General features: G+C 38.2%; 1 protein-coding gene across 1 annotated transcript in view; it reads right to left on the minus strand.

Moving 5' to 3' along the window:
- Nucleotides 1–22,345, minus strand: part of DGKI (diacylglycerol kinase iota) — a 158,074-nt gene extending 135,729 nt beyond the window's left edge. The window contains exons 1-9 of the mRNA XM_042469134.1: nt 22,304–22,345; nt 19,053–19,166; nt 18,228–18,365; nt 15,152–15,230; nt 11,602–11,657; nt 10,885–10,947; nt 8,621–8,694; nt 7,467–7,578; nt 6,478–6,677 (exon numbers count right to left, since the gene is read on the minus strand). Coding sequence (XP_042325068.1) covers nt 6,478–6,677; nt 7,467–7,578; nt 8,621–8,694; nt 10,885–10,947; nt 11,602–11,657; nt 15,152–15,230; nt 18,228–18,365; nt 19,053–19,166; nt 22,304–22,345 — 878 coding nt within the window. The remainder of the gene's footprint in view (nt 1–6,477; nt 6,678–7,466; nt 7,579–8,620; nt 8,695–10,884; nt 10,948–11,601; nt 11,658–15,151; nt 15,231–18,227; nt 18,366–19,052; nt 19,167–22,303) is intronic.
- Nucleotides 22,346–22,349: the final 4 nt, after the last annotated feature.

The following is a 22,349-nucleotide window of genomic DNA, read 5'->3' on the forward strand; positions in this document are numbered from 1 at the left end:
AATAATAATAATAATAATAATAATAATAATAATAATAATAATAATAATAATTTATAGCCCACCTTTTCATGGGAGATCAAGGTGGGTTACAACATCTAAAAACAATGTATTACATATCAAATCTCGTTAAAATTAAACCCCCACCCAACTTCCCACCCCTGATTATAAAACTAAATTAAATAATTTACAATATAAAAACATTGTGATGATAAAATCAACAAAGTTGGGGAAAAGTATAAGAAGGACTCTATAATAGGAGGGAATAAGCTGCATCGTGCTCAGGGAGAAGAGGCTAGTTTGGAAAGGGCTGCCAGAAGAGATCTGTCTTAACGGCCTTTTTAAAGGCCACCAGGGTGTCCTATGACCAGAACGGCAAAATTTTGTTCAGATTTTAGGTATTCTACTCAGTACCTATTTGGATCATTACCTGGTTCAGATTCTAAACCAGCTTTTGTGTGTGTTGTTGTTGTTGTTGTTGTTGTTGTTGTTGTTGTTGTTGTTCTCTGCCTTCAATAGGAGAGCCTACCACAGGGTTTTCTTGGCAAGTTTCTTCAGACAGGGTTTGTCACTGCCATCCTCTGTGACGTGCTCAACGTAACCCAATGGGTTTCCATGGCCAAACCAGGATTCGAATCCTGGTCTCCAGAGTCATAGCCCAACATTCAAACCATTATGCCACACACTATATATAGTATCTACCCCTTTAGAAGGAATAAATAGACTGCAGAAAGTCCCATCCTCTCTTCTGGAAAGAAGATCCCTTACTATCTACTACCATCCCAGGAGAAAGGGGTATATAAATCCAAAAAATATATAATAATTTAATAATATCACAGCATCTTTGAGATGAAAATAGGCCCTTTCAAGATAAATGTTCCAATAAAAGCTTAGTGTGATTGCAAAGAGCAGAGGTAAATTCTAACAGAAGTACCAGAATACAGTGGAAAGAAAATAGCAGATCCAAAGCATAGGAATGGACAAAATGTTCAAGGAGCCATGAATTCTGTAATATTTGCTGCAATAGAAATAGCAGTCTTTCCAGGAAAAAAAAAATACTAAGTTCTATTTTATTTTCCTCAGACTTCTTGAGAATTGGACTACATGAGCCCAGGTGGAAAAGAGAAAATGACAGATAGTAAGAGAAGGGGATGGATGGACAGAAGATTGTTGAAGTAAGATAGATGCTTGGTCTGGATTTTAGATATTTTGTAAGTGGTTTAAATTGATAAAGAAATAAAAATAATATTATAATAAAATTTTATTTCTATACCGCTATTCCAGCAATCACAGTGGTGTACATCAAAGAGTAAGACAATTAAAACATCAGCATGACAATAATACAAAGTTAACAATTAAGAACAGTAAAAACTAACAACACCCTATACAAGTGGCTGTGTAGAATGGAATACACAAAAACATTGCCAAGGGGAAGAGAATGACCACAAGGCTCACGGGGGGAAAGCCTGGCAGAACAAAAAAGTCTTCAAGTTCTTCTTGAAAGCATCGAGGGAGGTGGAAGTACGGAGCTCATTGGGGAGGGAGTTCCAGAGCTGAGGGGCTGAAATAGAGAAAGCCCTATGAGCTGATACATATCGAGCGTCTGGAACTCTTAAAAGATGTCTTTCACCCGACCTGAGAGTGCGGGGCGGATTGTATGGGGAGAGGCGGTCCTCCAAGTACCCTGGGCCCAAGCCATTTAGGGCTTTATATGAAATGAAGATATTATCTTTATTTGGAGGTACAGGTTTAGAAACACACAGGAGGAGCAGCCTTGGCAGCTCTCTTCATCCACTTCTCTCTGCAAGTCATCCATAAATTCTGCACCATTTTATTTTTACAGAAGGGACCAGATTAGTGTGTAGAGAGAGGCGTTAGGAGAGAGCAACCTGGATTTCAGGCTACCCATCAGGACAGAGGCTGCTAAGATCCTATTGCCTGCCAACTTCAGGTGCCACTTGCTGCCTCTTACCAGCATCCCAGTCATCAGAATATTTATACCATTTTTTAAATTTGCAGTAGAAAAACAATCCAACAATGAATAGGATGCATTTGCATAAGATGAATATTTGCATATTTTATATCATTTGCATATTATACAGATTTGCATAATATTCAGATTATACTATCAGATTCAGAAAACTGCAACCCTATTCATATTCCCTATTTTGGGAGAGGGAAGTGTAAAACATCCCATAATTAAGAAGTTACAGGAGAGAGATACTACCAAATTTCAACTTCCTATCAAAATATCTCAACCTGTTTGATAACCCCATCATTGAAAACACCAGTGATTTCAAGAGTCTTTACACAAAGGGGCAATATAACGTGCTCCAGAGCACAGAGCAGGGCAGCCTGCTACAATATATTCATTCGCATCTGAGGAAGTACATTCAAATCTGTAAAAGCTCTTACTACCAGCTACTTTCTTTCCTTCACAAAGATGCTACAAGATCCTTTTGCATACAAAACAAAACAAACAAACAAACAGCTTCATTTATATACCATTTCATACTGAACTAAAAGTGTCTAAGCGGTTTACAAGTGTGAGCTAATTGCCCCCAACAATCTGGATACTCATTTTAGCGACCTCGGAAGGATGCAAGCCTGAGTTGAGCTTGAGCCCATTTGCTGGAAACTGAACTTGCAACCTTATGGTTTTGAGTGAGTGGCTGCAGCACAGGCATTTAACCACTGCACCACCAAGGCTCCTACATTCAGTAGAAGGTAATACTCCATGCATGCATTTCCTCTCTACATTCAGTATTGAAGATAATGGAGTGATTCCTACTCGTTCAGAACTCTGCAGAGTTCTGGGATGTATCAGTGGATAAATTAGATTTATGTTAAAGTGGAAGAGTACAACAATAGGAGGAAAATAAGTAAAACCAGTAGAAAGTTTTCAGGTTTCCCAAGTATATTTTAAATGTTGACACTGCCAACATCCTGCAAATATTATTCCAAAATTTTAAACTAATTTGCTTTAGCTGTGATCACTTATCTTTTCGCATTAGCGTCTTGCAAAGATTTGAGGATGAACTTTGAAGAGAATGTTTGCAGAAGGAAAACATTTCAAACAAATATTGTAGAGGATAGAAAATAATTTTCAAATTCATATTGCTTAGGGTCATCTCCTATCACCATCTCATATCTTGTGCCAACAAAGTACATCTCAGTCCAGCCCATAAGTAGGAACACTTTAAGTTAATTTACAGTGTGTGTGTGTGCATAAGAAGTGCGTAAGAAGCAAAAATCCATTGTAGGAAAAACGCATCTTCTCTGACTCCCTCGGATCAGGATATTTCTTGATTCAGGACAAATGTGATGCCTCATCTCATTTATGGTTGCTTCTGTAGAAGACCATCCACATAATAGTTTCTACTTGCTCCACTTGGATGTTATATTGCAATATACTTTACATAATACTGTACATTAATTTCTCCGGTACATGCGAGTCTGGCAGCCAGTCTAGGGATGTAAAGTGTCTACAGTTTTGCATATACAGTTGTCCCTGTGCCTCCATGGATTCTTTATCCATGGATTCAAGCATCCACATTTTGAAAATATTCATATAAATTCCAAATAGTAAACCTTGATTTTGCTATTTTATATAAGGGACATCATTTCATTATGCCATTGTATTTTATGGGACTTGGGCATCCACTGATTTTGGGGGGTCCTGGAACCAAACCCCAGAGGAAACCAACGACCCACTGATAGAAAGAACAATCAAACCATTTTTAAATGGTTTAGGATCAAGCTACTTGAAAGGCCCAATTTATCTTCATGAACCAATCCACATGCTGAGATCCTCATCAGAGGTTATTTGAGGATAGGGTTGCCATAATTCTCTACTAAAAACCGGGACAAAATGTAGGACAAAATTTAGACCAAAATATAGGACAATTGTAGGATAAAATTTAGCCCAAAATGTACGACATTTAAGGTCCTCAATTTTTCTTAAATTACATTTTGGGCTAAATTTTATCCTACGATTGTCCTACATTTTGGTCTAAATTTTGTCCTACATTTTGTCCCGGTTTTTAGTAGAGAATTATGGCAACCCTATTTGAGGAGGGTAGAATATTGGTTTTCTGGAGAGGATTTCAGATAGAAAACAGAAAGCAAGGTATGTGGATCTGGTGCATGACTGGAAACATGATGTCTTTTTTCAATGACATTCTTGAAAGTAATAGGTTCCATAGAACAGTTAGTAACTTTGGGGAGTGAATGTGTTAAAAGCTTTTTAAAAATAAAAACCAAATGCAGTTACAGCCTATTCAATTATGGTATTTTCAGACTATCAATGAGTCCAAATTCATTGTTTCCTAGACCATGATTTAAATCAGTTCTCTTCCTGGAGAACAAACAGAAGAAAGAACAAATATCTGCCAATATTGTTGTATTGCTCAGCAGCTTTGATTTATGGGAAGGACAGAGATTGTGTCAAAAGGCTGTCTTCAATAGGGTACACAAATACAGTCAGCCCGCACCATACACAGGCTCATTATAGCCGGCTTTCAGCATACGCTGAAGCTGACCAGCAAAAGGGAGAATGACACACACGCCTGTGGAGCATGCGCAAGGCCACGCAGCAAGCACAAGCCCCATTATATCCAATGGGGTCCAGAATGGATCCCCTTGTGAGTCAAGGGCTCACTGTACAAGGAATTTCATACATGGTGTCAGCAATCATTATATTGTTTTTATTTTATTAACTTATTTTAAAAAGGGGAAGACACTTTGGTCAGAAGGCCTGGCAGGTATGCGAAGAAAGTCTGTATCTGGTACATTCAGAACTGAACTGTGGCAAACTGGAGAACATTTTGTTTCTAGGTCAAGATAACTTTTATTGTAAGAATCATTAGATCAAAATTATACATGGCAGCTTTCCACAACCTGTTACCTTTCAAATGATTTGTCCTACAATTCCCATTTCTCTAAGCTAAGGAAGGTGGGAGTTGTAAACATATGTGGAGGGGGCACCAGATTTTGTGGTATGTGTTTGGAAGTGCTTTCAAGTTGTCAGCTTATAGCAACAACGAATATCGGTTATTTTTCTAACATGACTCTTCTGACCCACCTGGTATGTGAAGGAATATATGCATACTGACACATTACTCAAATATCCTGAAGCTCCTTATAACAGTGCAGGAAACAAATCTGAATTTTCCCAAACCTCTCAAATCAACATCAATCTATAGCATAAGTAGCGTATTATTTTACCTCACAAGGTCATATTACAAATTATCAGAGATAAGGTATGTGAAATACTCTGAACACTCTATTCATCCACAGAGTTCCTACTATTACCAGTTTAAAAGCTTCTAATCTTTGAGCTGATTGATGGCTGTTTGAAAGAAAGACAGATAAACATCATTCCCATAAAGAGCACAAGTGGACTGAAGGACAAAGCTCTAAGTACACTTTGTAAATTGAGAGAATAAATTGTAGGATTTAGTGCTATGGCAACATATAAAAAATCAGAGTGTTTTCGTGGATGAGGGAGGGGGGAATTACTGAATAACCTGAGAATATTCTCATTCCCTGAAAATATTTTTTGGGGGGGGGGGGGAGTAATACAGAGAATAATTTTGGGAATATGGGCAGGTAAATTCATTTTATCTCTAAATGTGTCATTTGTAAGGTATGCTAATGAGTGAAGGTCCTACAAAAGACAATTATTTGCTAAAGCCTCTGTGTGAAAAACATGCAGTTCATTAAAACATGTTCCACATCAAAAATCCAACAGATGTTCCTTAACAGACTAGAAGGTGAAATATCCAAGTCATGTTCCCAATAACTCTGAAATATAGAATACTGCACTGTATAGACATGCTATATTGTTGCAGCTGAAAGGACAGTGCAAGAGGTCCTGCAGTACATGTTCTTCTGCATACTGAGTATGAACAATGGTGCAATGACAGGAGGGAGAATTGTGGGATCTTCTTCTGCATAAAGAATTATGGGATCTTTTCCTGCATAAAGCTGCTATGTCTTTAATCCAGGGGTTGGAATGTGCAACTCTCCCATCTGCTGTTTGACTGCAACTCCTATCATCCCCCATCCATGGCTATGTAATTAATGCTGGTGGGAGATACACTCCAATAATAAAGGGTTATTGTTTTGTGGTGTATCTTCAAGTCATTTCCAAATGATGGCAACCTTATCATAGGGTTTTCTTGGCAAGATTTGTTCAGACAGGGTTTGCCTTTTGCCTTCCTCTAAACTGAGAGAGTGTGACTTGCCCAAGGTCATACAGTGGGTTTCCATGACTGAGTAGGGATTTGAACCTTGATCTCCAGGGTCTTAGTCCAATTCTCAAACTACTATAGTACACTGGCTCTCAATAACAATGGGACAACCCCATATTCCTCACCCCTGCCCTAATCCATCACTGACTTTACTGATCTGTAATCTTACCAAAATGTCTCAATTCCACCTTTTGCCTGTCCCAAAAAGCATGTGCAACTAACTCACTCATTGAGTAAAGGCATGGATGTCCTCCTCTTGCTCTTCTGGACCATGTTGGCCTGATTCCTCAGGGAGATTCGGATGAGAGAGGGAGCCAAGCGACAAGGCTCCCCATCCACTTGCATGGGGATTGATTTGTAAGTCAAGAGTGTCACCTCCCGGCATTGATGTAACCTTTCTCCATGACCTCCCACTTGAAGAGCAGCCTGACCAAGACATCACCATAAGAAAAGGAAATGTTACAGGTAGCAGTGGATGAGAAATCTGCATTTCAGTGCAAACCTATCCCAAAGCTAAACATGAATCATCAAAACACAGAGCACTTGAAAGCTGCACTTCTCCAAAGATTCCAATTCTATTTGCAAAAATAAAGTATTTTAAAAATGTACATTTGAAAAAGTGCATACAAAGTCAAGTGTGCAGAAATTTTCTGTGCATTATGATATACATAAAATGTCTTTTATACAGTACATAGAAATACATGTATATTTTGACAAACATACACAAAATTATTTGCTTGGTTCGGGGGGAGGCACCATGTGAAAAAAATATGTGCACAGTTGATAAATTGCCCATAAAATGTATTCATAGAAAGGATGTATAGAAAAATGTTTATATTACAAAAATGTATAGGTACAAAATTATGTGCAAATGTGATGCAGATTGGGAAAAAATAATTGGCAATCCAATACAAAAATGGTACAAAATGAATTTACTAAGATTAGAAAAATGAAAACATGGGTGACACTGATCTTAATCTGCAATTTTTTTGTCAGGTGTAAAATGGGGTGGAAGCCAACTACCCCCACTGTCTCCTCAAAAATGATACTGTGGCAAATCTAGTAGTTGAGTACAATCCACAGATTAAAGTACAGATATACCATACCACAGATTGAACTCTCCTTGGCAATTGCCATTTATTGTTGTTGTTGCATATATTTTGGGATAGCAAGTTCAGAGTTTGACTAATATAAGCAGTCTATAAAAATACTCACCAAGGAGGCCATAGTGAATCCAATAACCTCAATGTAACCATCATCGTGCCGCTGAGGTTCAAATTCTCTGTGGTCTCCTGGATTTCCCCAGGGCATTGTGCCTGCACAATACCTGTAGACGGAGGGAGAGAACACGGGTACTTAAACTAAGATTGAACATATGGCCTATCCAGTCATTAGCAGAAAAGTAACTCCTCATGCATGTGCATCAATTTGATTTCTCCATTTGTCTTTCACATGGTTCTGAACCGTACCAGCACCCTTGCTTTATATCAGAGACATTCATATCAGAAGTTATGGATGGGATAAAATGGCCCTTATTTACCTCTTGGGAAGGAAGTTCCTGCACTTACCCAGTTATTAACTGAATGACTAAAAACTGAGAAAGTAGGAAACAATGAAATCCTTAATTATTTGTAGCTGATGGTCTGCATGGCAAAACTCAGAACTCTCTCAGCCATCATCCCTTTATCTTCTGTTTCGGTCAGTATTAGAATACAACAATGATTCTCAAACTGTGAGTCTGACTTTCTAAGCAAGGAAACAGTGCTTTAAAATAGTTGCTGGCTGCTCTTTCCTCCCAGTTCAGTGCAAAAAGAGGGTCTGTGAGCTAATTGCTAGGAACATAAGATAGATCAATGAGATAATTCACTACTTTCCCCCCATAAAATGCCATGGCTTGCTAGGGTTCCTGACCCCAAGCAACTTAAAAGATGTTCTGGGTCTACCTAGACTTGTAAGCTGAACTGACATAAGGGGGCCTGAGCAGAAGTGCAAAGACTTCTTTGGTCATATTCTACTTTAGGGTTTAAACTTCTGATAACCTGGTGAACAAAATTCTGTTTTTTTTCTATGGAAAGAGGAAGGTGGAATTGATGACTCTTGGGCAAAAGAAGCAAGAGACAGTCTCTATCAGATATTCTATATCATAAGCAGTATATGCTTCACGGGGAGTGCAGGAGTTTTATTTCTGTATTATATACTTACATACACCCTCTGCCCATTTTTTTAAAAAATGCCTTCAGGTGAGAGGCCCAATGTACTGGTGCAATAACTGCCCAAACAAATACACTCAGCTTTGTTCTTTTGAATGATGTGGGAAAGCCTTTTGACCACACTGGAAAACTCATAATGCAGATCATGCAAGTCCTTACCTGGGTATATTTAAAAACACTATACACTGGAATTTCAACTCCTGAATCTTTGAGGTCAGGTCTGTGCCATCACACTGCCAAAAAGAAAGAGAGATAGAGGCAGGGAGGATAAAAGCTTGTAGAAAGTAAGTATCTCCTATAATAACAAAGAGTGTGGATGTGTCTGCCTTTCTCTGTCATAGCTCTAAAACTGTGAGACTCAGATACCTGAAACTTGGTGTACACACTGAACAGAACCCAACATTGTACATCTCTGGTTATTTTGTCTTCAAAATTGATTATTTAATCTTGAATATAGAAAGTACACAGCTTTACTTGGATTCAGACCCACTAACCCACCCCAGTGTGATTTCTTCGTACCAGTTCTTTGCTCATTTAGTACCAGTGTCATCTGAATTAGTATTCCTTTTGTTCTTCCCTCTGCCTTGTTTTCCCTCAGAATTCTCTTCTCTCATACCCAAAATATTTTTCTTCCTTATTAATTTTTCTCTCTCTCATCTCACCCATGTTTACTCCAACATTGTTGCATGCAACTCTCTTCACAACCTATACAAGGTATCAGCAAGACCCCTTTCTCTCATGTGTACACTCTCATTCTCTCACACACCTTCTTTCTTTGGTTTGTCATATGCCAGTTCCCTAAATCTAGGCAAATATTATTATGCAAATCACATGATCAACCATGAAAGCGGTGATACATACATAGATACTGACACTTTACATTTCATATTCAGAAGGTTTTTTATACAGAAAACTATGAAAACTGAATTTTCTTAGCTCCTCTTAATACAATTATGAGATCACAGCCTGCAGCCGAAGATGTGTTGTGCTCCCCACATAACCCCTGTACTTCAAACATATTTTCTCCCCACAGACCTCTTGTGCCTTTAGCCTGCATGGCCACATTGCAGTGTTTAAAGTATCACTGTAAAATGTAAAATCTGTAAGATTCAAAAACATGATATGAATCACAGCAGTGGCTTCACTCATTACTAAATACACTAAAAGGTTGCAGCAGGTTCATTCCTTGCTGAACAGTTGGACAGAATAGTACAGTCAAGCCTCTGTATCCACAGATTCTTTATCCATGGGTTCAACCATCCACAGCTCTAAAATATTTTTAAAAATAAATAAATTCCACAAGCAAACCTTGATTTTGCCATTTTATAGAAGAGGCATCATTGTTTCTACACCACTTTATTTGATGTAACTTGAGCATCACCAGATTTTTTTTTATCCACGGGGGGTTCTGGAACCAAACCTCAACCAAGGGGCCACTGTAACTGTAAGTTTCACCTTACATCTCTGCTTTTGAAAAGAGTAGAGGCAATATCCTAGGGAACCCTGGTGTATGTAGTTTGGAGATACACTAGAACTCTCTAGCTTTCTAAATGCCACCCCCCAAAAAATTACAAATCTCAGGAATCCAAAGGATGGAACGCTGGCACTTCAAGTGGAATCATAGCAATATAATAGTGTACTATGAAAGGCCAGAAGTTTCAGATGTCTAGATTTCAGATATCTAGATTTCACAGTCTTGGAGGGATGGTGAAGATACACACTGATAGTCGATATAATCCTCTGTCTGCAGCCTGTAGTATTACTTCAAGTTACTAAGAGTCTGTACAGACAGGCCAAAATAAAGCTGCTTCAGGTCACTTTGGAGGTATGCTGTTTAAATAATGCATGTTTCCTAAAAGGCCAGAAGCCGTGCCAAAGCCATGTTCCAGTTCTGGCCTCTTAAGATGTGTGTGTCATTTAAACAGCATACCTCCAAAGTGACCCGAAGCAGCTTTTTTTTTGGCCTGTCTGTATGGGCTCAAAGTGACTCTGAGTCACAAGACTACTAGGAAGTAGACATCAAGCTCAAGCTTTTGAGCAGGAAACTTTAAGATTAGTCCAAATGTTTGCAACAGGGTACTTTTGGTATTCAAAATATATGGGGTTTGATTTCCCACACTGGATTTGTTTCTATCTGCTTTCATTTTTAGCCCAGTACACCAATGTTATGCAGTTGCCTTCAGCTTTGAAAGGATTGCTTATTCTAAAGTTGAAGGCATGGGACCTTGTTCTCTATTAAACCTCACAAATTAAACAAACAACCTTAGGCTTGGGCCAGCATGAATAAAAAGCACCTCCATCTTCCAGTCTTCAAAGTAAGTATGCCAAATGAAAAGTAAATACATGCAATTTGCTAGGCTTGTTTTTTACCAGTTACTTATGTCAGTTTTTAAAGAAAAGCCAGTGTCCTTTCTTATACTTACAACAACTTTCACATGTTTGGATAAATCTCTGGAACTTCTCTGAAGGAAGTCTGAAAATGCTGCCTAAAATATGAACAGAAATAGAAGGTGGAAAAAAAGGAGAGAAGAATAATTTAATCTTGATTTCCTTTACATTGCTTCTAGGATCTGGAGTGAAACTGCTCTGTTCAATGAACTTTGCCCAAAGAAAACAACCACGCTTCAGTGCACAATTAAGTAGCACTCAGATTAATGTGATTTAATTTTCTCTGGATTATGTTTCATTTTTCACTATTGCCTCTTACAGAAGCAGCAAAGCAACTGCCCCCAAATGCTATTTACTATTTCCAGTTGTCAAAAATCTCTCAAATGTCAAGAACTGAAGACAACAGTGAGGGAGCTGAGCCCAGAATATACCAAAATAAGAATGGGAAAATCAACATATTTCAGCTTTGTGAAACTCATTTTGACTGTTAAATTCATTTCGACTTGTTTCTACTTTGTCATTTTGTCATTTCCATTTTGAAAAAAATAGCATTAAAAAGTTTGGCATGAATATTTGTAAGCAGTTTTGATGCCTTTTTCATTATATATATATATTTTTTTGTTTTTCTAGTCTGCACAAAAATGGATGTGACTTCAGACTTCAACAGTGAAAGAAACAAGGAACATCTTCACACAAGCAAGGGGGGGAAATCAAATGAGGGCAGACAGGGGAAATGATACATTTCAACTCACCCCTGCATAAAACATTTTATTTCGAAAGCGGCTGTTGAATTTTTCAGGATTTGCTTCTGTGATAAAGAAGAAGAAAGCAAAACACATCAAGTCTTTACAAAATCATTTGAACATTATATTGCCCTTTCTTCTTCAGTGCCTACTTTTGCTTACACTAGGCAAATAGCTGAATTTCTAGCCATTTTGAACGATGACTAAAGAGGAAGACTACAAAGGAAGAGTTGTTTTGGTCTTTCCTAGATAAAACAGATGAAATAATTAAATGAATTAACGTGTACATGTGCAATCATGCTGTTATTAAGCAGGTGGGGGAGGGAAATTGCACTCTTCCAGAAGCTACTGTGTTCAGAGTGATGCCATGAATTGGTCATGTCTAGAACCAAGATATTTTAATTTGGATTCATTATTGTGGTATACTGTATATACTCATGTATGTCTAGAAATTTTAGTCAAAAAATTGACCCAAAAACCTGAGTTGAGTTACCTATCAGTGTAAGTACAGTGCAACCTTGGTATCTGTGGACTTGCCATCCACAGATTTACAAAAAGAACCATCCCCTGGTGAAAGGCATGAATGCAATCTGTCCTGGAAGCACTGACCCTTCTCTATTCTCTTATCCATCCAGCCTTTAGTGTGAGTAAAAAAAAGTTATTCCTGCTGGACTTTTGTAAGTTCTTTGGCATTGTTTTTCTTTGCTCCATCCTTCAGATCCTTTGTTAAATGTGTCTTTTACCCTCGACTTATCCATGGCTCATGTCAAAATCCATAATTTTGGCCCCCAAACCTGCCCTAAACCTATTCATGAGGTCAACTTATAGTCAAGCATATACAATAGTTAATTTAGATTGATGAATAAAGCACCACTCTACAATTATTGGAAGACACCAGCCCCCATTCATTTCTAAAAAGGAAGAGAAAGGAAGAGTGAGTAGTTACATCTCAAAGACTAAACATATTATTGAAGCACAATGCTTTGTGGGCAAAAGGGAATTTCCTGGCAAACATGATATATAGAGAAACTGATGGAACATTATGCATTTGACTGTCTTGAATGAACCAGTAACTATAGCTTTGAATACCTGGCACCTGATGGCAGACATAACATATTGCTTTCAACAGTGCAATGTGGTTTGCGTTTTGTGGGACAAAGTGCCAGACAACTTTTCATTTAGCAGAGATAAACTGAATGGAAACAATTAAGGTGCAGAATTGTAGAAGGAAGGAGTGCATGCTTTTCCTTTTTTGGGTCCTAATGGAGGGCTCCTGATTGTAGAGCATGCAGGAGGATACTTGGATTTCAAATTTATCTCTAGTGCTGTATTTGTCATTACAAGGGGAAACAGCTTAGTATCACTCAAAAAAATAGGATGAGACATCTTTGTGTAATAATATAAAAATATATTCCTCCTAGGCATGCTCTTCAATTTATTCTTGAATGGGCCACTTATTTCTTTCTCTGTACTTTAGCCACATCACAATAATATGGAATCCCTGGCCACATTGGCAGCATGATTCGGTAATACAAAAAAGGGAAGCTTTTCCAAGCTCTGTCTGACACCCTCCGCTATGGCATAAGCTATATGGGTATGAAAGCAGACTCTCAGAATGCATCCCCTCCCATTATGCATTTATTTATTTTAAATATGAAGGAAGTAGCAGAGGGAGGAATGGTCTTATCAAGAAAATACAGATCTTCCTTAACATATATCTGGCCAAATTAGTCACCTATAACATACTTCTTTTTTTCTTCTTTTTTTCTTTTTTGCCAAAGTATTTTCTCCCTCATCATTTTTTAAAAACTCATAGTGGCATCTCCGGAATAACTTCCATTCATTCTTTATAGAGCTCTGTGACTTTATTATTAAGTAATGTTTCCACTAAGTGAGAAAGCAATCTAGGACCTCATCCATAGTAGATAGTCACAGGCACATTTGGCATGCATCTCAGCACATACTCATAAAGAAATGAATGTGATGCTGTCATCACTTCATTCCTTTGCCCTTCCATGGCCCTTCATTATTATTCTTGCTGCTTGCAGCCATCTTAAACATGATAAAATATGCATTAGCTCTTTCCATCAGACATTCAGATCTTTATTTAGCCTGGCATTAGGATGCTCTTTTTCAAAAGAAGAAAATGAAGAAAGGGTTTTTTAACATGTGGCTGCATGATAATATGAAAATGAGGGCAAGTAAGGTTGCCATTCAAAATCCACTGTGATAAATTACCCAGATGCCAAACAAGGCAAACCAAACCACAACATGAATGTCATTAGTGCACTTTTACAGCATACATGCATACATTGTAATGATTGTTCATTAGCACTTGGCAGAATAGTTCTGCTCTTAACTCTATGAATAGAAAGGTATAAGAGGGCTCTGTTCATATAGACAAAAGCAGATAGCATTAGACACCTCTGTAGGGGTGAATGAGAAGCAATGAACTAGCTCCTGAAATATTCACACATGTTCTCTACTGAAATACATGCCTCACTATCTTCCAATAAGGTGAATAAATTCAGGCAATCTTCCAGCTTTGCTCTGTTTTCTAGACAGGAAATTATGCTTTTCTTTCTATGGTTTCCTTCTTTCTTCAGCCTAGAAGAAGGATTGCCAATTATATCTGGCAGCAAGCTGTTTTATTTAACACTGCATGGAAGGCAGGAATTTATTTTCTGAAACTTCTTCCATAACCGTGTCAATATGTGTCGGGGGGGAGGGGAGATTTCCATCTGCTAATATCTGTCTGTCATACAGAGACTAAGAATGCAAGTGTGCTGCCAGAGAAAAAGCTATCCTTTGGGGATGGCAACCTAAGAAGGGGTGAAGATGGATATTATTCATAAGTACGAACAGTTTACCAGAGGTAGCAACACATACACCTGGTGGCACCTTAGTAGCTTTCTTATCCGTGATGAATCTGTTCTGGTTTTTAATCTGAACTTCAAAGAAATTATCCAGCCATTGTGGTATAGTGGCTTGACCAGAGTTCAATTTCCAGCTCAGCCATGAATCTCTGTAGGTGACCTTGGACAGGTCACATGCTTGCAGCCTCAGGGAAAGGCAATGGCAAACCTCCTCTGAATGAATCTCACCTGGAAAATCCCATGATATGGGATATGGGATCTTAGGATCACTATAGGAAACTACTTGAAGGCATACAGCAACAGCAACATCCAAGATGCTGAAGGCCATCCTCAAAACAAGTTCAGAACCTTCAACTGGTCCTTTAGGATTTTGACTAAAACTTGACATGGATTGATCACCCCACCAACATGGGAACATTTTTGCATAGCCCTCTTCCAAGAAGAATTAGGAAATAGCCCTCTCCTCACCCTGTCCTTTCAGTGCTACTGAGGTTGGAAGTTTCCATCTCATTTTCATCAGATTCAGGAGCAGGAAACCACAGAAGAGGCTTCAGGTCTACCTGTTGTTCATGGAGTAAAGACACAAGGGCCACCTTTTTGGCAAGTGTTCATCAACTCATCTTCACTCAACCAAATTGTTTTCCTGGCCTTGTGCTCAGAAAGGGAGATGTTGGTTCACTTACCTCGAGATTCGTGGAATTCCAGAGTGACATGAGCATCAAATCCAAGGCTGAAGTAGTTATTGAAGACACTAAGGGGAAGCTGCAATATAAAGACCAGAAGCAAAAGGAAAATGTTAATTTAGGCCAAAGTCTTAAATCTAGTTGTTAGATACAAATAGAGTAGATCACACACCCCAGGCCTCCTCCCTGTCCCCCTTTGTCCTCAGCTTACTACAAACTGAGCAAAAAATGCACACAATTAACACCACAGATAGGAGGAGAATAGGAAACAAGATCTTGTCCCTTCCTAATAGACTGAGGTAAAAGTAAACTGCTGCACCCTCCCATGATGTATGTGTTCTTTATCATTAATAACTTTTGCCATCTTGAACACATTCTTATATTGCTTGGCCAGACATATCCCAGTTTTCATCTGTGAAATGTTGAAGAATATGGTGGACTCATTGACTCAAGGAGATTTATATATGGGATGACTTTACTGTACCTTCGGCAACTGATACAATAGGTCAGTTTTGATTGAGCCTAATAACTAGACTTTGGCCATAGGGTTAAAGCACCCTTCCGTTTTGTTTGGTTTCTGATCTGTATTTCAAACTCTACACTGACTATTTTATGGCATTAAAGGGAGAACTGTGTGGTTAACATGTAGTTTGGCCCTGAAATGAACTGGAACTACTTAAGAACAGATAGAATAGAAATATAACTAAGCATTTATAAGTTTCTTCCAACTGAATTTACTTCTAATTATTTATATCTTGCCCTAATGATGGTGGTGATATTATTATTAGCATTAGTATTAGTATTATTACATAAAAATATATGAAAGCAATATAAAATCATTTGGCAGAGACAGAAATCAATTAGAAAGTCAAAACAAATTCTAAGGCTTCAGAAAATAAGGAGGCCTGCTACCAAAATGATATCAAGGAAAGTGCCAAGTGAGATTTTTCTGGAGGTTGTCATAATAAATCTATTTACCAACAATTAGAGTATTGAAAAGAGACTTTGCAAGAGTCACCACATTCCATAAATATTATTCCAGTACTTGTTGTAATAGCAAAACTGTGAGATTAGGTTGTTCTCCTCTTTATTGGCTCATGGACAGCAGGTAAAACCATACTGTTCCACTGAGCTTTTACTGATTCTTGCTGGTCTCTGATTTTAGATGTTCCCCCATTTTATATGCATATATTTTATCAGATTCCTTTGGAACTGTTCATTTTCAATATTTTTACATTTCTTAAACAGAGAGAAGATTGAGAAAAATATCAGATATTTCTACCATAGTGCAGACATGCCCCTGCCCTAAAGAAGAAGTGAGAAACATGTATCTATGGGCCACCTATGGCCCTGGGGCCAGTTTGGCAGCCCTTGAAACACCCCTGGAGAGCTCCCCAAGCCCTAGAGTCTCTCCTGCATTTATTTATTCAGCTGAAAGAAATGGCCAAAGACACAACAGAAACACTCAAACCTTCTCTTCCCCCTGATTATTCTCCCCAATCCCCTCTACTACTTCCCCCCCAAAAAAACAAAATACAGCGTTTGGCCACATTTTATGGCAGCTCTTCCAGTGACATCGAGAGCAGCTGTGGGAGGGAATGGCCCTATCCCCTTCACAGGTGTCAATTTCAGCCCTAAATAATACAAATCATATTGTGAGTCAACTTGGGCCTCATATTTGGAGAAAGGTGGAATATAGATTACATAAATAAGTAAGTGAGTAAATAAATAGATGCAAAAGGGAAACAAAACATGAATAGAGAAGTTATTAGGCTATACTATCAGAGAGTATCCTCTAGTCTTTCTTTTAAGTTACAGTAAAGTTTACTATTGACCAGGCATGTGATAGTAGCCGTTAGGATAATATTATATGCTAAATATAAAATTACTTAAAACACCAAATACAGCTCATTATATAGATAAATGATGCACTATCCAAACTGACAGTTAAGCAGCAATATCCATGCTAACATCTTTTATATGAAAAATGGGACTCATTCATCAGTAATTAGGGCTTGTTTATTAATTTGTGTGACCATAATTTGTTAAGGCCAGGCCTACAATTACATCTTCAGATAAATCAAGAGTGATACCTTTGCAAGTGCATTAATAGGCTGTGATTTTTATATTGTAAGTCACTTTAGATGCCATATTGAAAGAAAGGCAAGTTAATAAAATAAATAAATGGATTTTTAAGTGCTGGTAATATCTTGTATGTATCCTGTAAATACTAACCCTCAGGTTTATGGCATTCAACCACTGAAGATATTCTGTATTGTTTGCACACCAGTTGGATGTAACTATTCTCAGAAATAATACATATAATTTTAAAAATGAATGAAATAATTAAGGGTGCAACATATCTTGGCACCATGTGTTCTAAACCATTAGCTAAGGCTTTCCCCTAAATATTAATTTATATCAATTTCTCTATCATGACAGGCTTAGAAACTACTATTTCTGATCCAGTTGACAGCACCCACTGCCATAACCTGTGCAATCACTCTTAAATTTATGGACAAGTGTCATCCTTTTGATTTCAATTCTTTTGAATAACTTAATGCTACTATTGGGTGAATTTTATTTCTTGTTCACTGGCTGCCTACAATTCTTGTACATCTTGAAACAATAAACTGAAAAGTACTAGTTATGTGCCGTGAAGTCAACTGCACCTTATGGTGACCCTATCCTATGATTTTCTTGGCAAGACATATTCAGAGGAGGTTTGCTATTGCCTTCCTCTAAAACTGAGAGAATCCAACTTGCCCAAGGTCACCCAATGGGTATCCATGAATGAATGAGTATTTGAACCCTAGACTCCCAGAGTTCTAGGCCAAAGCTCAAACCACTATACTATCCTGCATCAAATACAAAAGTAGTTGAACAAGAAAAACAACTAATTGATAGAGTGATTACCTATACTACAAAATTACATACCTAAATACAAGGCAGAAGATAGTGAAAAATAAATTAACATAGGTCTTCCCCAACTGGAGTCATTTGTCGTGATAGCCTACAAAATTGCTAATCTCTTTCCATCAGCTTCCTGTTCCTGTAAGGGATAACCCACACTAACCTTCCGTGCTCCATCTTCAAGTTCATCCTGCGGTAAATCGGGGTTTCTCTCCACATGGAGGTTCCAGCGGTCCAGTTGAACAATAGTTCCATCTTCTACATGGCAGAGGATTTTTGCAACAGGTTCATCCGTATATCCCTGAGGGACAACAGGACAATAGTCAGGAGTCCAAAACTGATATCCATTTATATAAGAGTTGCAATGCAAAGACCAGACCAGAATAGAGTATGTCACTATTCAAAAATTGTTCATGGTCTCTATTATTCCAACCATCTTTCAAGAGATACAAAAAATACAATTCCATAAAATTTACAAATATTGGACAAAAGGCAAAGCTATAGAATGACATAAGACTGGTTAATAATAGACTTAGGTCTCAAAAGCAAACTATATATGTTGTTTTCATGTTTTTCATGAAAAAGAACATCAAAAAGCTTGATTAGGAGCAAAAGAGAGGTGACTTGAGACTAGCACTTAACACTTTACATACACAGAGAAAATGGCAACTACTGGGGTAAGGAACATTAGGCTCTCCAGATGTTCTGATCTACAGCTCCTATCAACCTGAGTATGGCCACTGGTAAGGGATTATAAGGGTTGTTATCCAAAACATCTGGAGAACCAAAGGTCCCTCACCCCTGATTTACTATTGTAATCCATCTCACTATAAACAGTGGAGGAGAAATTATCTAATAAAGTAAAAGTTTCAGACCTCTCCTTTTGCTCTTGTTTTGGCCTGGACCCATAACTCTCACAGAAAGTTGTACCAACATCCAAGCATCGCACCTGATAGGTCTCTCCAAGCACAATATGCATTCTGCTTACCCCTCCCCAGTTGAGGGTGCGAGCAAGGTCATTCCCAGTGCCAAGTGGAAGCACAGCAACAGGAGGTTGGGGATTTAGCTGCAACTCATCTAGGATGGAGAGGATCCAGCCCACCTAAATAACAGGAAAGGAAATGGGAGCATAAAATATACAAAGCATAAAAGCTTCTGAGATTACCCTCTTGATATTCTAGGCCAAACAATGTATTGCTGTTCTCTGTAGACTGGCTGGCAGTATTTGTGGACAGTGAGCATTTGGGATCCAAAGAGAGGTTTGGTCAGAATCTCAGCCCCATGATTTCCCCAAAACTGTGGAGAGGCCAAAAGAGGATGGAAAAGCAGGCACACAACCTTGAGTTACAAGTAGGACAGATTGGATGCAAAGATAATAAATACACGAAATTCAAAATTCCCTTTCCCCTTCTCCAAACCATGGCCCTAATGAAAACATCTCTCTCTCTCTCTCTCTCTCTCTCTCAAACACACACACACACGTTCCTAAAACCTCTATTATTCACCAAGGTGAAAATATACAGACACAAGAATTATGTCTTTATTTCCCCCAGTTTATACCTAACAGAGGTTTAAGTGATAAGGCAGTTTAAATAATGGATCAAAAGAAAGGCCAAGTGTATGAACCACTATCATCTCAGGAGTTCAATGCATACAATTTTAATGCCGACCCGGGCACGGGATGTGATTGGGCTGGAACAGGTTAAAATTGATGTTACCACACACAAAATTGCTGCTGCCCAACCATCACCCATCCTCCAGCAATGCTCTGGCGGCCGATTTTGATACTAAAGCAGCTATTTTGTATGCAGTGTGATCAGTTTTAACCCGTTCAAGCCTGATCCCGTCCCGTGCCAGTATTAAAACTGCATGTTATAAATTCCTCAGTCATGTCATAGCCACAATCCTAATCACCTTTTCTATCCTTGGAACAGAGAGAGATTAATCTAAGAGTTCTAGTGGTGGATAGTTTTGCCTTTCAGCATGTCTCTTTAAAGACAAGATGGACCTTTTCTATTCTTTACGTGAAGTATATTATTATGGAATACTTTACAACAGATACCAAATGTTTGGCCTTTGGCCCTTGGATCTTTAGGATTTTGAGTTAGGATACCCTCTGATATCAAATGCTGTGTAGAAGTATCTAGACTAGACAAAACCTACACCTGAAAGGCCTCTATTTAGCACTAGCCTTCCCACCCACCTATCCACCCAAAATTAATATTGAGCAGGGCCACTGGAAAACCTCCCACTTTCTGTTTCCTTTCAATAACGAAAAGTAATATCTGGTCTCACTGAATATTCACCAAATCCATTTGAGCAAGATTTTCATTTCTATATTTAATGGCTTTTGGAAGAACGTGACATTAATTTGCTTCAAACATAATCTCAGCAAAGATAAGTCATGTGTCACTCATAGTAATGAGAAAGTGCTGCCTCCATTGGCTCAAAGTGAGAAATGTGAAGGAAAAGGAAGAGGACAACAACAAAGCCAAACATTAATTTTTTATATAGACAGGCTCAAGCCAACAGAATTGGTCCTAGACATCCAATAATGGGAACAACAGCAATAGGCAACTGAGAAGGAGAGAAGAAGAGGCTTCTTGTGATGGACTTAATCTTGTCTTCCACTGCCATTTCCTTTTCCTTGTTTGTCCTCTTATTTAGATTGTAAACCTGAGGACAGGGAACTGTCAGATTAACAATTTGTAAACTGCTCTGAGAGCCTTTGTGGCTGAAAAGCAGGATATAAATACTGAAAACAAACAAACAAACAAACATTCTAAGGAACATACATATTTAGTGTTTGAATTCTCAACAGCAATGATGGGCAATCAGGTCTAGACCAATTTTCTGTCCTGGAACCCTGGAAAAATTCCATCCAATAAAAAACAACCTGGAGATGATGGTGGTGGTGGTAATGATGCATTACAATGAGCACTTGGTATCTACTGTGGTTTGGTTCCAGGACCCCCATGGATATCAAAATCTGTGGAGACCATTCAATACCATGGCATAGTAAAATGATGTCCCTTACATAAAATGGCAAAATCAAGGTTTGTTTTTCAAAATTTTTTAAAACTATATTTTCAAGCCATGGATGGTTGAATCTGTGGATGCAGAATCTGTGGCTATGGAGGTCCAACTGTATTTTAGGATTATTATTATTATTATTATTATTATTATTATTATTATCCCAATTCAAGATTCAAAGCAGCTTACAACAAACTGAAAAACATACTGTTAAAAAGGCCTCCACAACATATCTCAAAGTCTGCACAGGTTTCTAAGGAAGAATATGGTCTTTCAAATAACCAGGACCTGAGCTGTGTTGATGGAAATCCACATCTTGTCTTGGAAAACTGGTTGTTGTTTTGTGTTTTTCAAATTCAGAATCAGAGGGGGCTACAGCCTATTTAAAAGGTGAATTGTCTCTCCTAGATGCTTCCAGGAAAGATAATTCACAATTTTTAGGGCCAGAAAAAGAGAAATGCAGGAAGGCTGGAAGTACTGGGCTTTGAAAATGAACATGTGGCTCAAGCACTACACTTTGCCCATATGTACACTACATTAAACATAGAAAATAATTTTATTCTGGTCCATTTAGCCCATAGCACTGAGCCATGGCAGTTAAAGTAGTGTAAAACTGCATTAATTCTGCAGTCTGGATGCAGCCGATGTGCATGAGGGAACATTGCAGCCAAGGCACCCCAACTGGGGAATGCCTTGGAGGCCCAATTGCTACTAAAACAGGTTTTATTTAAGTACCAAGTAACAATATAGCTATTTAAGACTTTGGGTCCCATTGATTTACTTAAAATGCTATGCATGCAATTTTAAAACTGACTAATCTTTTAAACATGTTTTAACTTGTTAATGTGTTTGATATGCTATTTTGACTGTTTTAAACTATTAGTATTGACTTGGCCTTTACACCATCCTAAGATCTTTGGACAGAATCAATTCGCTAAATAAGAAAGAAAGTGATACCACACCGGCAACTATCATGTCCCCCAAGCCATACATAAATATACCAAGCTGACTTATAACAGGGCAGACTATCTGTTTATCTCCATCAGTGTATCATTTTGCATGTGTTCTTTGTTCAAGCCAAAGTGGCCCCCTGTGTATGAAGCCTGGGGAAATTCCAATCCTATCCCAACTGCCTAACCTATAATGAGGGTAGCTGATACAAACAGAAAAGACTTACCGTTCCAATGTAAAGTCGAAGGCACTTACCGTTCCATCTCCACCACAGGCCAGGATTCGCAAATTTGGCATTTTT

Source organism: Sceloporus undulatus, chromosome 5 (assembly GCF_019175285.1).
Source record: "Sceloporus undulatus isolate JIND9_A2432 ecotype Alabama chromosome 5, SceUnd_v1.1, whole genome shotgun sequence".
NCBI lineage: Eukaryota > Metazoa > Chordata > Lepidosauria > Squamata > Phrynosomatidae > Sceloporus > Sceloporus undulatus.